At 39.7% G+C, this 17,871-nt stretch overlaps 2 protein-coding genes across 3 annotated transcripts in view; both read right to left on the reverse strand.

Annotated features, from left to right (window-relative positions):
- Positions 1-17,390, reverse strand: tars2 (threonyl-tRNA synthetase 2, mitochondrial). The gene is made up of 18 exons (XM_042490707.2): positions 17,189-17,390; positions 14,529-14,698; positions 14,323-14,437; positions 12,941-13,062; positions 12,034-12,142; positions 10,973-11,037; positions 10,793-10,871; positions 9,135-9,281; positions 8,938-9,036; positions 7,673-7,842; positions 7,384-7,546; positions 6,399-6,536; positions 5,841-5,918; positions 3,621-3,721; positions 982-1,083; positions 650-722; positions 391-505; positions 1-267 (listed from the first exon to the last, which is right to left on the reverse strand). Exons 1-18 carry the CDS (start codon positions 17,270-17,272, stop codon positions 125-127), a joined length of 2,073 nt encoding a protein of 690 aa, XP_042346641.2. The 5' UTR covers positions 17,273-17,390; the 3' UTR covers positions 1-124.
- rprd2b (regulation of nuclear pre-mRNA domain containing 2b) overlaps positions 14,559-17,871 on the reverse strand; it is a 23,572-nt gene continuing 20,259 nt past the window's right edge. For both annotated transcript variants that reach the window (XR_015777949.1, XR_015777950.1), the window contains exon 11: positions 14,559-14,698. The gene's annotated coding sequence lies outside the window, so the exon portion shown is untranslated. The remainder of the gene's footprint in view (positions 14,699-17,871) is intronic.

Below are 17,871 nucleotides of genomic sequence, written 5' to 3' on the forward strand. Positions count from 1 at the left end.
GAATGTTTTATACACTTTTATTACAAACTGTAGCAGCCGTTTCTTCAGACAAAGCTGAAGTATAACAGCTTGAACATGTAACATCGATTACATTAGTGACTCATTATTTCCAGGACCTTTTCCATCAGAACTCGTCTGTGTTGCTCCTAGTGTCTCGTAGCCGTGTGAGGGATGTCAGCACCTCCTCTGTCGGCCTCCTTCCCAGCTGTTTACCCCCTCTGCTCCTCACATTCACTGTTTCACTCTCACTCTCTTTATCTCCCACCACTGGACAGAAACACAAAAATAATATGTAGTCATAATCAGTAACAGCATGAATGGGGAGTGAACTTAACAGACAGGCTTTAGTAAGATAAGTAGCAACAGTTTCATCCAATTATTCATCTTTACCAAATATGTAGTTGTACTGGGCCAGCTGAGCGGAGCGAATCTTCTTGTTTAAGGTTGCTCCCTGATCGTCATTCAAATCCACCATGAAGCCAGCTTCACGGAACTGCTGGACCACCTTAACAGGAGACATGTACTTCTTTAAAGATTGTATCTGTTCGTCTCACTTAAACAAGCAGATTAATAACAACAGAAAGAAAAAGAAAAAAAGGCGCACTTGGTCGGCTGATGTGCCAGAAGGAAATCTTCATCACTGACTGACCTGTTTGCTGTACGACTCACTGCTGCCCCCCACAGGAATTACCATGACCTGCGCTGGGGACAACCACAGCGGCCTAAAACCAGAGAGGTAAAGATAAAAAGATTGGCTATTTGTATCTGTATTTACAATTGCATCTGTTATTAGTAAGAAAAGGGTATTTTTTTTCTTCCTGCTCCTGTTTGTTCATGTAATGTGTAGACGTATTATGAGAAAAAGAGAATCATGGGTTTTGTTATTGCACACTGAAATGAGCAAATAAACCAAATATGAATATAATAAATGAATGAATGTACAACACACAGCTTAATAAAATATATCTGACCACTTCTCACCATTTTCCGCCAAAGTTTTCAGCCAGTATAGCAATCATCCTTTCCAGTGATCCCAGCACGGCTCTGTGGACCATCACTGGCCTGTGCAACTGTCCATCCCGACTGAGCAAAATTTAAAAAGAAAAAAAGTAAAGGTTGGATGATATGACAATAAATAATGCCATACTGTGTAAATCTGAACGCTATCAGAAATGTTATATCGGAGCAGCTATCCATTAACAGGGTTCCTACAGCTTAAGGCAAATTAAATTTAATATTTTGTAAAACTATTTAATGCCATTTGGGATCAAATTTAAGACCAATTTTATAATTAAAAAATTTTTAAAAAACCCAACAAGAACCAACATATTTATAGCAGTTTTTGTAATAATAAACATGATATTTTTGATCGTGTGAAAAAGTTAGATTCGAATAGAATTGGGAAATACCCAGCATTTATTAGCCGGTTTTATTACCGATTTTCTGTGTGTCACTCTGTATCTGGGATTCCACTTCTTTAATTCCTATCATGAAAAGTTTAAGAAGAAGGATTTGGTAATTATTTTTTTTTAAATTGATACTACCATTTATTTTGAGATTTTTCAATGCAACATCAGAAAAAAAACAATTCATATAATCCTACTTACCATGACTTAGCATTTTTTGATTTAATACATTTTAATACCAATCTAGGCCTTATTTTTAAAATGAATGAATTCAATGCCTTTTGAAGACTTTTTAAAGCTCCTTGGGAACACTGCATAAAATCGGAAACAGACAGCTTTTCAACAATTATCCCCCTACAGCACATTGCTTTCAGTTTTTGCTTTCAGAGCCGAGTAACTGTCACAGTTTCCAAATTTACTTGGGTTGTTCCACCAACCACCATGTCAGCTACTTAGGATAAAGAGAAAAAGTCCCTCCCCTTCCGGTGGACAAACATAGGACATTATTTCAGAAAAATTACGTACGGTAGTTAATGTCGAAAGACAAATAATTTTTTTATCCTGTTTGAACCGTGCCATGAATTACACGTTTGTTGATGTAAAAGATAATCTAGTAGTAAGTCTAGAAAGTTTTAGTTAGTGAGAAACTGTTGAAGTGTAAGACTGTGAAAACTCTTTAAAAAACTACACGCACAAAGTCGCACAAATGACCACATAACCTTCTCTCCTGTTGGAGCAATGATGCTGTCTGTTTCGTTCCAGGATGTACGTACACATGCAACAGGTTCTGCTCGTTCTTTCACGGCTGATAAAAGAAGACATCACGTAAAAAAACTTTGTACAAAAACTTGTACATTTTTGTACAAAACGTAGCTACCTGGCTAGCTGGTGTTTGTGACATCTATCATGAGAGTTCAGAGATGTAGTTTACTAAACGTTTTCACACAAAACTAAAATGGTACTATGACAAACTATAACCTTATTGATTTGCAAAATTAACTGCCTAACATCATGTGTGTATTCATGGCACATTTCGGGATCAAAAAATTGTTTGTCTCTCGCCGTTTTTTTTTTTGTTTTTTCTTTCAAAAATAAGGTCCCCTTATGGTCAAAATAAAGGGAAGGGACTTAACTTCTCTAAAAGTTGTAACGTAATGGCATAAACTGTAAAGAGTTTACATTGATTGTTTGGTAAGTGTGCATAGTTACCGTTAGCTACGGGGAAAACAAAAGGACTATCCTCTTCCTGTTTTTGTTGCACAACGGTTGACATGCTTCCTTTGTGCCATAAATCTTCCAAACACAGACAGAACTGCATAGTGAAAGTGAGGATTACAGGGTCTAAATGCAGATGGTGTCATTATTCTATAGAAATTACTATTATTTTGTTATCAGCATTTACTTTACTTTACTTGTTTTATGCAAAAAGTACAATGATGTATAAAATATTTGCTGGATTAACAAAAAACAGACATCCCTGTTATTTTTAAGCAAAAGTGGTATACTGTTAAACGTAATATATCATGACAAATATCAATGCTATAACTGGGGCTGCAGAATTATACTATTATCTCACTCACAGTAGTACAAGTGCAATTTCCATATTGTAGGAGCTGCAATTTTTGGATAAAGGTAAATTGTGTCAAAACATACCAAAATGAAGCTATGTGGTGCTACAGATGCGATGGCCTACAATTCAGTTTTTCCAGACCCAAGAGGTCATGCTTGTTTGTTACAGACCTGAGCAAAAATCATCATTTTAATATTTTTTTAAGTGAAAATTAAATGAAAAAAATACTAATGCCACGAAAACCACAACTCATATCACGATGTCTGACAAAATAATTATGATTTTTTTTTGGCATATCCTGCAACCCTAGCTACAACATATAATTAAACATACTGCGATAGAGGTTGTTTTTTTTTTTTAACAAAACTGCTCATTACTGAACAGAGTTGACAAAAACACTTGGATATAATGAGAGCATGAGGGAGGGAGGGCTGAATTACTAACTAGGAGGTAAACTGATAAATCCAATAACAGGACTCAGCTTTCATGATCAAATTAGGTCCCCATGGCGTCGGACTTCTGCCATTTTAACTCCTACAGGACATCACATACAGCTCGTGGGTTCATCAAACAGACATGAAACTGTGCCAGTGGCAGATTTAAATCACCACTGATGTAGTGAAACGCTGATATTTATGACTCACCCGACATACTGAAGGTCAAATCTGATCGGCAGCTGGAAGTCCAACTGGATTGTGGCACACTGGTGTTGTCTGCCAATAGCGTCTTTGATCTGGATGTCAATCTGTGATGAAACATGTAAGAGTGTGTTAGCATCGGGCTTCACCTCTCTGTTCCAGCCAAGATCTACAAATCAGATGCTGCGGGGGGACAATCTGCATTTTTGTGGACAGAAATGGTAACAAAACTGCATCCAAGAGAAGCTGATCTAGCTAATTGTGGCTAACACACCCTAGCTAGATGGCTGTGAGGAATGTTTGTTTATTACATGGAGCGTGTTAGTGTGTATGTAACCCCACCCTGACTTGACCTACCTCCACTCTCTGTGCCTCCACATGAGCTCGATCATGTAACGTCTGCCTCAAGCTGACTTCCTCTTCAAGCTTACTGACTTCTTGCAAAGAGAAAAATGGAATCGACTCCAAGGAAACCGAGGTCAATCGCAAGTCAAGCCACTTTCTATTTTCATAAAACACAAGTAGCTATTTATGCTCTGTGAACAACCATCACAGATTTCTTTTTTTATGGTTGTTCCTGTTTTAGAGGACAGTGTGAACTGTAACATTTAATGCTCAGAAATGTCTCTCTGCAGAGCCAGAGGGAAAAGGAGGTCTGCGTCTCTCTCTAATCTGTGACAAAACTGATTCTAAAAAAATCTGTGAGCTAAGATGAAAGGTGAGATTGTGAATCATTAAGTTAATACAGTATGTTTAAGAGTTCACCAGCTGGGGAAATACTAAATCTGACTCTCTCTTCCTGAGATTCAGATTAGAGGATCGATATATCTGTTTATTAAGGTTTCCTTTTAGACACATATTTCAGTATGGAAAAACACAACATGATTAATAGTTTGTTTAATGTGGTTTTCCACAACAAAAGAATAATTTGCACATCCATAGGTGCGTAGGAGAGGGATAAGTAGGACACAATATGGAGACCACACCTTGATCAAGCAAACAGTCCTGGCACTATTTGCCTGATGAAGGTCTAGTTACCGAAAAGTCTAAGTAAATTCTTTTCTTTTGCAAGTTAGACAGTGTGCAGGAGATGCCTGCAAATAGTCTCCCAACATGTTACCCACTTGAAAAGTAAACAAAACTATAAAAAGAGGCTGGAAGCACATCTATCCAATCTCTCTCGTTGAGAAATTTCAGATTTGGTACTAAGTCCTGCCCACCACCGCAGCTTCCGCTACGACAGGTGAAAAAGCAGTGCGCATCAAGGTGTCTGGCAACATTGTAGAGTATCAGCCACATGTGTGAGCATCAGTCAGACTCAGATGTTACAGCATGTTCGCAGTGTTTTCATATGAATCTGAGGTTTGATTGAAGTTTGCTGAAAGATATATTCCGTCTGCTTGAGATTTGTTATCGTGTGTAATAAGTTCGCTCTGTGCTGCTGTTTTCACGTTTTTTTGTTGGCATTTGCATATTAGACAGTGATTGGTTTTTGAGTTTGTGATGTACCTTGGCAAGTTATTTATAAAGCATATTTCAGCAACAAAGCAATTCAAAGTGCTCGATATAACACATCAAATGCATCACGACACAAAGCGAAAGAAATGCATAATAAAAGGACATATAATGCAATGCTTACAGAGCTAGAGAGGAGGAAATAAAAGCAAACTAAAAGAAAGAAATATTAAGACAAAAATAAAAGTTACCGTGCAGTGCAAGAAATTAATTAATATTTGATTTAATAAGCCGCAGGCAAGTCGTCAGCCTTGATTTGAATGACCTTAGAGTTGCAGTGGACCTGCAATTTTCTAGGAGTTTATACCAAATATGTGGTGAATAAAAACTAAATGCTGCTTCATTTGCCAAAAAAGACACAAAATGTACTTTTTTTCCCACAAAATTTCTATAGATGGGGCACCCGGTGGTTGAGTGGATAAAGCAGGTGCCCCATAAATGCCGGCAGTGTCCTTGCCGCAGCGGCCGCGGGTTCGATTCCAGCTCTCGGCCCTTTGCTGCATGTCACCCCCTCTCTCTCCTCCTTTCACAATATTGATCTGTCCTATCTAATAAAGGCAAAAATGCCAAAAAAATAATAATTCTTTAGATATTATAATAATATTAGTATCAAGAACTCTTTTGGCCATGGTAGTCATATAAAGAAAAATTGTTATGGTGTCGGCCTTTCGTGTGGAAATCAGCTTAATTTATTGTATGTTGCTCACTGACCTTTGGTCCGTAGAAAGCTCCGTCGCCTGGATTCAACTCCCAGCGTTCAGCAAAGTGCTGCAGACTCCTCTCCAACTGCTGCTCTCGCACACACACACACACACACACACCATAGAGCACAGTAAGTAAGTAGGTGTACTAGAAAATGTAAGTACATTAATGCACATTATGACTGCTGTGTTGGTCTGTGTGTGTGTGTGTGTGCGTGTGTGTGTGTGTGTGTGTGTGTGTGTACACAGAGAACAGATAGTCGGGTGTGTGAGCTGTGGGAGCTTGGAACCATAATGTTCAATTTCACTCAATTGAATCAGCTTGAACTGCCGCTGTGCCTATTTAAAATGTGTCCATAGGGATTTAGAGATATACATCTACCCAGCAGCCCGACACGGCGCAGATCTCTAATGAAAAGTACCTCGCGAATGTGGATATCATTACACTGTGTCATTTCGTTTGAAGTTTTCATTTTTTTAAAGCTGTAATTAATTGGGTCCAGTATAGGTGCGTTTACATTTGAACGGCTGGGCCAGTCTTAACCTACATGTGAAATTGTGTGTGTACCTGCTCAGCATTATCCCATTGCTCAGGCTCCCCGAGGCATGGTGTAGGACGTGTAGACAGGAGGCAGTGGAAGGAAAACCCAAACACTTGATACACACTCCTCACAAAGTCCAAACACGCCACAATCTCTTCTTCAAGCTGGAGAGAAAGAATGAAAAGAAGCTGAAAACAAGGGCAACGAGAGGACACAATGTGAATGATGACATTTAAAACTGGGCTCAGACTACACAAGTCTTAAAATCAGATAATTCACAGATGTTTTTCTCTCTACTCTCTAAAATGCACAGCCTACAAGACTTGAAAATAATGGCGCATCATACACTACAGAATATGATTAAAGTTACTGTGCCCGAGGACACATGAATGCACCCCCTCATGTGATCTCAAGGAGAAGCAGATGTAAACAAAATGAAGACTATGGTGGTTGATTGATAATTGCACAGTGCCTTGAACCCAGGTGTTGCACAGATGTTTAAAAAATAATTGCACCAAATAAGCTATACAACATGAGAGTTTAACTTTCAAACTGGACGAAAGAAAAAGAAATCTGCCTATGTATTTACTGGAAAGCCCCCAGAGATTCAATTAGTATTTCAGAAACTAACAGAGTGATAAGTATCCTGTGACTATGATCAGCGAATTAACAGGACGCAGACAGGAGGTTTGGAGGAGCGCAATCAGAATCATGGGAACAGTCCAGAGCTATGTAGGGGAGCAGGGTTACACCGACTGTGCAGCCACAGTGATGCACATATGGAGGTGTAATGTTTGACCAGGACAAAGGCCGTCATTCATCCAGGCTGAGGCCTCACGGAATGTCTCGGGAGTTATTTGTACAGCCCATCTAACCACTGTAATATGGTCCCACGTGTGTCCCATTCACAGGTTTGACCCCACTTACAGCACCTTAAGAAGCACACAGTGGCCTAGAAAAGAAAAGTCTGCAACAAAGCAATGTGTGCATGCTCACGTGTGTTGTGTGTACCTGCTCAGGTGTGCAGAAGATGTGAGCATCATCCTGGCAGAACCTTCGAACACGAGTGAGACCTCCCAGCGCTCCGGAGAGCTCATTACGATGCAGCGCCCCAAAGTCGGCCCATCGCAGAGGAAGCTCCTTCCACGAGCGAACACGCTGCTCAAACATGAGACTAAAAACAAGAGAAGGAAGCTTTGTCTCTATAAAGACCCAAGAGTGCAGGAGTGTGTGTGTGTGTGTGTGTGTGTGTGTGTGTCTGTGTGTGTGTGTGTGTGTGTGTGTGTGTGTGTGTGTGTACCAGTGAGCAGGACAGTTCATGGGTTTGAGAGCGTAGGTCTGAGTGCCCTCTGACGTCACAGTGAACATGTTCTCGCTGTAGTGCTCCCAGTGGCCCGAGCGCTCCCATAATGCAGTGCTGTACAGAGTCGGGGTCACGACTTCATTGAATCCACGCCTTCGGTATTCGCTCTACAAGACAGAGTCAGGAAGGAAGGATGTGTGTGACAATGAGTGCACAACGAGGGCAGACTGTTACAACAGTGCAATACTTGAAGGTTAACCACAGCAATATCCTGACAGCTGACATGAACGTGTACGTCCCCGGGAAACAATCAGCGCAGCATCATTTACTGTTATGTTAATGTAATGTGCATGTTTTTGTTTGTGTGAGATGTTATGGTGGACAATATTACATTTTTAACCCAATAAATGAAACATTCTGATGTGGGCTATTTCAGTTTAAGCTGCACAAGCAGTGCTGAACAAAATTATAGTTTCAGTTAATTTGAAGCACACGACAACTCGCTCGGTGCTGGAAAATGAAGCAAAAAACTGCAGTTCCTCTAATGGCCACTTGAGGCTGGCTCCAAGACCAAGTCAGTCCTCACAGACACTGATGATAAAATATCCAACTTGACAGCAGATGTAAACATGTTTACAGCGTGGTACAAAAAACGTCTGTAGCTAATTTCAACATCGCATCATTTCGTTTTAGTTCGTTTGCTCACGGTAAACGTCCTAGCGTCTTGAATCCATCCTCTCAGTATTGCGGGTTTCCCTTTTGTTTTTAAGATTATTTTTTTGCCTTTATTGGAAAAAGTGTGAAAATGGGGAGAGAGGGGAAGACTGGAATTAAACCTGCTGCCACTGTGGCGAGGACGTAGCCTCTGTACATGGAGGGCCCGCTCTACCAACTGAGCTACTGGTCAGCCCGGATTCCCTTTTTTAAATGATGAATACAGACTAGCGCTGCCTGCTTACACTGAGAGTTATTTCCTCTTGTGTTTGTGCCAGTTGACCGTTGACCGTTGTGATGTGTTCAAGCGCAGTTACTTTGGTTGAGAGATGGGCGGAGTGAAGTGACCCAAAAATCAGCCTTCGTCACCATTAGTACACTGGTTCTTTAAAATCGGTTGGTGTGTCTGGGTCATTAACCTTGAAACCAGCCTTTTTGTTTTTGTGAAGTAACTCTCACAAAATGCTCTTACATACAGTAGAAGTATACGATCAGATTAATTCAAGTCATTTACACAGAGTCAGTGACCGTGCACAGTGAATGTTCACCTTGATAAAGTCGGTGAGGGTGTTGTAGATGTAGGCTCCTTTGGGCAGAAAGAAGCAGCTGCCTGGACTCACGTCGTTAAAGAAGAACAGCTCCTGGTCCTGTAAGAAAACATCAACATTTATGATCAGAAAACACCTCATGTGCTTTTTCAGTTAATCTTGTCTCATTAGTCTCCTCATTTAGATTCCGTCTTTACCGTCCCGATGCGTCTGTGGTCCCTCCTCTTCGCCTCCTCCTGCTCCCGCTCCCACTCCACCTTGTCCTTCTCACCTGGAAAGGCCACACCTAAAAGACGCATCAAACCTGAGGACTCTGTCTGACTGGCCAGGGTCACGGGCGACAGCTGGGGAGTCACAGAGGTGGAGAAGTTGGGGAGAAGAGGCAGAGAGAAAATAATGAGCTGACAAAGAGGCGTCAAAAGAGAAAGGGAGAGCGAGGGTCAACCAGAAGAGGAAGGCTGAACCGATGAGAGTGACAGCACGTCTGATGGATGGCAGTGTGTTTGTAAGGGCCGAGGACAGGAAACTGGCCTCTGACAAACACAACATCCTGCTGCTGATATTTCCAGCCGGGCTTACATGGAATACCAGTCTGCCCAGTGAAAGCCCAGTATGGAAACTCCTCCCTCTCCCTGGATCAATAAAGACGAGGAAAATTCCACTTAACCAGCATGTGTCCCACAGGATAGACTGTACCACATGGGTCCAAATAAAATATTGTTGCAATTTATATGAGGTTTAAGACATTATCCTTGATTATCATGCATCTAAAAAAAGTCCTAATGGTATTGTCTGAATGTTGTCTTTTTTTTTTAATCATAATTATAGAGAGCTGATTCCTGTTTTTGCTGGTCGAGACCAGTGCACAAGCTAAAGCCAGTTTGATTTAATGCAAACCATCTGAACCGGCATTTGTCATTATGACAAATTTCAGCACATTAGAGTAGCCTACATCAGCAACCTCTGTTGACGGTGTAAAATCTTGTGACAGCTGGAGGGAAATCATCAGAGAGCTGAAAGTTTATTATAAATGAACGTCGCTAATAATAACCTACTTGCTGTTGGCTGTATTGAATGTCATTTCCTGTAAGAATCACAATACAAAATGTGTACTTCCTGTTTAAAAAACACAGAAAGATAGCAAGTAGACTACTCATACTTCTTGAAAGTGGTCACACTCCCACTCAGATCTGGAGCGCACAGCTGATATTCATATGGATTGTTCCCATGACATAACAAAGCACATATTTAATGGATTCAATGTGGACGGGGGCACTGTGATAGTCTGATGCTTGTTTGCTTTTGGGACACAGTGTCATAATGTTCCACTGGAGTCCAGCTGCTGAGTCAAGAGTGACAGCTAGTGATCAGGGTCTACTTGATAAACGTCTAGTTACGGAAACGTTGCATTGAAGTCATTATTTTTGATGTAGCTCAGTGTGTAGGAGTTTATGCTGCAAGTTTTATTCTGCTCGTCCATCCCCCATGCATGTGTTTGGAAATAGATGTGCGAGGTATTCTTCTGTACTGACACCGGGTGGTAAAATTATGTATACCGATCCAGTCTGTTCTTTACCTTCATATCAAACCGGTTTGAAAATATTTATAGCAGCTTAACCATACATTACTATTACATCAGGAAAAAAGAGGAAGAGACAGACACTGTGTTTGGGTTTCAAGGGATTGGCCATCAATCCATAAGATGGTATTGGATAAAATGGTACAAGGCAATTTTGGAAGAACTGTGTAATAAAAAAATTAAGGAAACAAAAGGAGAGAAGAGTCAAGAGTACATAAAACCACAAAAGGCACACAGAGGACGGAGACACACACACGCAAACACACACACACACACCTGGAGTGATTTGAAGACCTTGAGGAGGCCGGTGTGTGGGAGGAGGGGGCCGTCGCAGACCGCTACACTGTCTCCACACCTGATTCACACAGAAAAGTTGACACAAGTTAAATGTTTTGGTGAGAGTTCAGAGGACAGTGCAGGTGAGTCCACATCAGGTGTGTGTGTGTGTATTAATACCTGTATACTGTGACGGTGGGGCCGTTCATCTGCTCTTCAACAAGCTGCAGTCTCAGCTTATTGTCCTATACAAAATACAACCCACAAAACACACACAACATTCATATATATTATAGTTTAAAGTGGGCATCAGGACAATTGGAAGGAGCCTGACCTCAGTAAGTAAACACAGGGACAGAAAACATCAACGGAGCACCACAAACAGGAGCCACTCCCACAGTGAGTAATATCACTGACACTCATGCTATCAAAGGCAACACTGTAAAACAAGCTGCGACAGGTATAGAGCAATTTAGCAATGCAGAATAACAACCTGCAATTGCATACAGCACCTGAGCAAACTGTTTTGTCATTGCAGTTCTATATTACTCTACTTCTTGGTCTCACTGTGTTTTACATAAAGTAGAAAATATTAGACTGCAACAGGCCAAGCACTGAAACAGACGGGAAAGTTGGACAGAGTATATTACACCTGTACATTCTTCAGTTATTGAAAGCGAATCATTTTAGTTTTTGTATTTATTTATCTATTTATTTATTTATTTTAATGTTTTTAACATCCTTGTTTGAAAACTGACTACAGTATCATGAAGACACACCCCGACATTCTGGTTCTATTTATGACGTCTGTTTCCCCCCCTTTTAAAAATTGTTTTTTTCTAGGTTCATATCTGTACTTATATTTACTTTATTGGTCCTTTCTGGCGTGTTTTGCGTGAATTCGCTTTTGTAGCTCTCTGAAGTATCTGTGATTTACGTGTTGGCGAGATAAGGCTTCTAAGCCCTTTAAGGATAATCTGTGAGAACTCATTAAAAAAAGAAAGAAAACAAGTGAAAAAAAAAATCACCAATCCTACATAAGGATGGTGTAAATGCCAAGTAACATATAATTAAAGGGCAAAACATGGGTGCAATTAACAACAATAATGACAGCAGACCATACTGTTTTGCCAAACCAGGGACCTGGTGTAGGTCTTGGTTAAAATGACAAGTCAAGTCTGCTGTAAAAAAAAAAAAAAAAAAAGTGTACTGTTATCACGACAGAAATGGGTATATCTGACCTGGAAAAGCTCTCGGACCTCTTCTGTATTCAGCTCCAGTCTGGACAGAGGAAGTTTGAGCGCTGCAGCCTGTTTACATTTCTCCTCCACATCGCTCAGAGACAAGGAGCTGTGTATGAAGAGGACAGATTCAGGTAAACCGCTGAAAGCATTAAAATCTGCAGCAGTAAGAACGAACAAGAAGCACCAGCTTCAAGATGATTACTGGGAAGAAAAAGAGGTCAAAGGCTCTATACAGAGGTTTTTTAATAATCCTTGTACGGGAAAAAGGGCCCATAAGAGCGGCACAAAATAATTAATAGATAAGAATCTGATGGGCACTGCTTCTCTGACACAGAAAAAATAAACACACAGGTTATCTTATTCCCAACATATAAGAGAGGTTATGTGTTATGTCCATCTAGAGAAAATCAGATTCACCACTTGAAGGTCCACCAGAATATTCTTTGCCACTTGGCAACTACTTCTTTCCTTTGTTGAAAACATGGCAGCTACCAACATACTGTGTGACTCTTTTTTAAAAAATATTTATTTGTTGTTTGTTATTTGTTTGTTTCATTGTTTGTTATTTTTATTGAACTTTTTTCCCTTTTTTTGTCTGGCTGTAAAGTTGTTAATGATTCTGTGTTTGGGAAGAGAGCGGCTGGGTATGAACTGTTCAAGCTGTATTTGTTTTTGTGATATATTTGGAAAATAAATAAAATCTTGACTTGTTAACGCAGGTGGAATAAATCTATGGAAGCCACCAAACGCAGAAAGAAGAAGAAATAATCTCAATGTCTTTTGGTATGTCAGTTATTCATGAAGCACTTTTCAAAAGCAATTAGTCCACACAGGGTCCGACAGTGTGGCTAAAAAACAAACCCGCTGGAGTCGTGTATCAGAGACACCTAAATGAGTCTCTCACCTGTTGTCCAGCAGATGGTCACAGTAAAGTCCGAGCTCTGACACGCCTTCTCTGCACACTTCGGCACCAAAGTCCTTCTCCAGCACTCCGCTCAGGATGCACGCCCCTGTCCTCCATGCTGCCTACGACAGGGAGGGAGGTACAGAGGAGGCGTAAAGATATAGAGCATGTTTTGAACAGTCCGCTAACTAACAGGAGTGTAAATCCCAAGTTTCATCATGATCCAATATTATATTGATTATTTGGACAACTGTACAGTCTTTGTTGAAATGACAAAGTCTGAAAACAAAACGATCTTGATTTGATTTAATTAAAGGGCCTGCAACCGTTACGAGATGACATCAGTAAATATCCACGTTGTCGTTTTCTTAGCTGCTCACCACTGACTGCCCGTCGCTGGGCCGCTCACTTGGAAAGAAATGAAGACACAGACGTGCCATAAAACTTTCAAACTAAAGGCGTATATTAAAAATGACAATATATTGTCAATATATATTGCAGCAGCGTGGGTTCGATTCCGGCCTCAGCCGTTTGCTGCATGTTGCCACCTCTCTCTCTCCCCCTTTCACATTCAAACTGTCCTGTCCATTAAAAAGCCAATAAAAGACACTCCAAAAAAATCATGAAAAAAAGAAGATGACAATATATATCAATGTTTTCACTTTGCATCAATAATATTGGATCATCGAATTGTGTTTGATGTATCTTTAAACGCCGACTTACTAACTTGAAAACATCTAAATAACAGTTTGTGAAATTCTCTAAATATTAAGGAAATGTTCTTCAGTGCCTCCGTTGCTCATCTTATGAATTACTTGTTCCAGCAGAATTAAAACATGATTAACAATATCTGGTGTTAAATCTGGCAATCTTATCTGACTTTAACTTTCTGTTAGTAAGTTTCTTTATAAACTGGCGTGCACTGTATATGTTTTCATGTGTTGACTAATAATTAACCCCAACTGTGGGCTTTCTTTGGAACATTGCCGAATGCACACGCTGAAGAAGGGCCCAAGAGGTCCATGTGGCATTAAAAAAAATAAATAATTGGAGTGCTGTCCCGATCTTGACTGAAATCCACATTGAGGATTCAGCACCCAGTCTCAAAAAGTTTAATCGCAAATGTGCGCAGTGTGTCTTATTTAAGTTTATTTATAACTTTGTGACATCCATTTTTTGTCTTTAACTGACTGATGTTTCGTTCTACCAGTAGCTTCTTCCGAGAATATTTACTACTAAAGTCAAAGGAGAAAAAAACCCCAAACATAATCATTTAGTTTAAGATCCACCTTAAAGGCAGCGTGAGAAACAAAGCATGTGCAGCCATGCTATATTTCAAACTTAAAAAAAAAAAAAAAATCATCGTAAAAAGGTGTGCTTACTTGTCTTCCCTCCACAGTGTCAAACCCCAGCAGTTGTAGTTCACAGTCTGCCTCTAGAGGCCGTCCAAGCTCCCACAACTCCCCGTTCACCTTACTGACCAACGCTCCTTTCACACTGCAAGTAGAGACACAATAAAAAAGTATTATTATTATGTCACTAAAGTAAGAACAAACAAAAAGAGGATACGTCTGTAAAATGTATTTACCGGACGCTCTGAGCGACAAAGAGAGGCGTGGTGACACCAGCTGTCCCCTTTACTGTCCGGCCGTCAGCCAGCCGGATACTGAGGCAAGTTTCTGCAGCAACAGCTCTCTCGTTATGTTTTTCTCTGAGGGCCTCAAAGACTCGCAGTCGCTTTGATAAAGCTGGGCACACCTGCAGAAAGACAAGAAAGATGTAGACGATTAAAAGGTTCATGACAAAAGCAACACAATCAGAAACACCACACACTGCAGCATCCAAAATAACCATGAAGTGAAGTAAAAACTTTTTTAAATCAAACATAATTGGGTTTATTGTGGGGCTGTAGTTTAAAGCTGCATTTGTTTTAACTGGTAAAACTTTACATACTGGTAACAGAGTGCATGCTGATAAAATAAAATCAAAGTGATAGTTGAACCATGTGAGATTATCTATTCTTTAGCTTTATATCTGCATTGCGGTGAAGTGATTCCTCGTTCTTATGTTAAATTACTGTTATAACTAAATGAAATAATGAATGAAATACAATTAAAACATTATCTTAATGATTTCTTACTTTATCAACCACTCCTGGCTTATATTAAACTGTAAGCAAAATGCTGGCAGCCATAACCAAAGTTTCGAATTTGTAGATATTCATTAAAAAAATATTGCGACTACTTCTGTTTTTTTAGGGAACCACGAGAGAGAGAGCAGGAAGACGAAGTGGAGGGTATGGTTAGGTCAAGCTTTCTGTAGAAAATGCTGCACTGTACCTAAACTGCGACAATAACCAGAAATGGAAGAAGTATTTAGATCTTAAACTTAAAGGAATATTTCACACACAAAATGACCATTTTTATATCAGTCTTCAGGCCATGTTATGTTGTATTCATGAAGAGAACTTTATTTTCTCAAATGCCTCAAACAAAAACAAACCTTATTTAAAACTGAACTGAAAGAGAAACTTATCTATGTGCTCTTGAAAGCCAGACTCCAAAACTAAACGTTTTTAGTAAAAAATACATGTTTGGTAATTACTGAGCATACGACTGGATAAATGAGACTTAGATTATGCTGCACCAGTCGTGCAAGTTTGTAAACGGGTGTTTTAATATAGGTTTGCTGTTGTTAAACATGGTCTCCAATCGATCAAAAAATGTATTTGTTCACTGTTTTACGTGAATGCACGCAAGTAAAACTGTTTCTTCATGTATTCAATGTAACACAGCATGAGCAACTGATAAAAAAAATGGTCATTTTGTGGGTGAAGTAATTCTTTTAAGTCAAGTATTGATGCTACATCATAAAGTAAAATTACTGTTAAAAGTCCTACGTTCAAAATCATGCTCATGGAAAAGTACATAAGTATAAACATCAAAATATACTTGCAGTACTGAGAGTAAAAAGGATGGTAAATGGCCATTCGAGTCTTTGGACAACTCAAAGTGCTTTAACACTACATGAGACATTCGCACAACAGCTCCTCGAGGCTACCATACAAGGTGCTACCTCAGCTTAAAAACACGCACACTCTAACCGAAAAGCCACCAGGAGCAATTTGGGGATTGAGTATTTTGCCCAAGTATACTTCAAAATGCGGACTAAGCGGAGCCAGGGATTAAACCACCAATCCTCTGATGAGTTAAAAGTACTCACTGTGCAGACCGGTCCATGTCAGAATCATATATATCTTATTACTGGATTACAATTAGTTGTGCATTACTGCGTTCATCACTATCAACAATATGAAACCTGGGCAAAATGGCTTGATTTTTTGTTTCAAAAACAGAAGAAAAAGGCAATGAGCAACTTAAAAAATTAAGCAAGAAATGTGTAAAACATACAGAATTACCTGAAATTTAACAAACACACACAGGCACACGACCCAAACAAAAGACGAGGAAGTTTAAATTAAACAAATCAAAAGCAAGGAAATAACATGAAAAAGACTTAATTAAAAATGTGAATAATTCTTTTGATCATAAAAAAAACTCTGTAAAATAAAAGTAAAATATTTTATTATGATACTTGTAAAAATTTCTATGGATATTTTTCCCTAGCTTTTTAAAAATAATTTTCTAAATCTATATCTTGAAATTTGCTGGACGTTTCCTCCAAAGTTGCTCATTGCCTTTTTTTTTATTTTAAGAGAAATTACAACTACTTGCTCAAAAGTTTAAATACTAGTGTCTGAAAGCAGCCTCAGAAAAGTTATGCCCTCCAGGTTCGAAAGGGTTAATGATGCAGCAGGTAAAGGTGGAGCTTATTTTAATTACTTTATATATAGCTGGGCAGCATACCCTGTGATAACATATAATAATTTTCTATTAATAATCTAAATTCACAAAGTAACTAAAGTTATTAAATGAATGTGTTTAAGTAAAAAAATAGCACAAAGTATAAAGTATCATATACTGGAAATACTCAAGATGTCCTTGAATACAGTAATCGAGTAAATCTACTTAGTTACATCCCACCTCTACCAAAACCAAGTGCTAAATTATGATTAGTATAACTGAAAATTACATAAACAAGATAAGTCAGATTTAACTGGACAGGCAGTTTGGTTACGACAGCACAAAACAGCTTCACACACGTGTAAAGCACCAGAGAAAACCTCCACCTCTGACACACACTGTTAGCTCACGTTAGCCGCACTGCAGCAGTAACAAGCTCGCGCACCTTGCTGTACCTCCTGTGCGCGCGGAGCGTCGCACGAGCTGCCGGCCGACAGATAACCAGCCGGAACAACTGAATCACCGCCATCCTAAACACACCTGCCTAAACACACGCGTTCATTTCCAAAATATCCCACATTGCTGCTGTCAACCTTCCCTGCGAGCAGCCATAACACCGGAAGTTTAGGAGAGTAGCGGTGACGTTTGGGACGTAAACAGATGACGCTACTGTGAAGTAGCGTGCGCGCAACCGGGGCCAGAGCGCGCATCCACAGAACAGCTGCACATACAGGATATCTGCAGCGGTTTTTGAGCTGATAGCTCGATATTAACACTTTACATCCATGCAAATTCAGATCAGGCAATTTTGACAGAATTGAAATGAGCAGAAATCGTAAAGAAACAGTTAATTGTCTGAGAGCTGGCGACAGGAGACGCATGACAAAAAGCGCACCCATAATCACAGGACATCAGCTGAACTGCACTTCCACTGGTGTGCAACCCCGAGTATTTTTTTCTACAGTGATTTAACGTTATGGCATCACGACAGGCAACAAGGCTGAACAGCAGAGTGGATGTGCTCCATTATGGAGCTGCGCAATTAAGAGCCATCTGCTATAAACTAAAGATGCATTTAACGCCTATTGGTTTAAAGCCCGAAGCATTAGTGTAAATAAATGATGACAA

This window comes from Plectropomus leopardus, chromosome 11 (assembly GCF_026936395.1).
Source record: "Plectropomus leopardus strain MGB_pleo_1.0 chromosome 11, ASM2693639v1, whole genome shotgun sequence".
Classification (NCBI taxonomy): Eukaryota; Metazoa; Chordata; class Actinopteri; order Perciformes; family Serranidae; genus Plectropomus; species Plectropomus leopardus.

Excerpts from the sequence above, each read along its gene's own strand:
- tars2 (XM_042490707.2), bottom strand. The coding sequence starts at position 17,272 with ATGGCGGTGATTCAGTTGTTCCGGCTGGTTATCTGTCGGCCGGCAGCT. Across the intron at positions 7,547-7,672 it reads ATGAACTGTCCTGCTCACTG|TCTCATGTTTGAGCAGCGTG; the intron begins GTACACACACAC and ends TCTTGTTTTTAG. Across the intron at positions 723-981 it reads GAAAACTTTGGCGGAAAATG|GCCGCTGTGGTTGTCCCCAG; the intron begins GTGAGAAGTGGT and ends CTCTGGTTTTAG.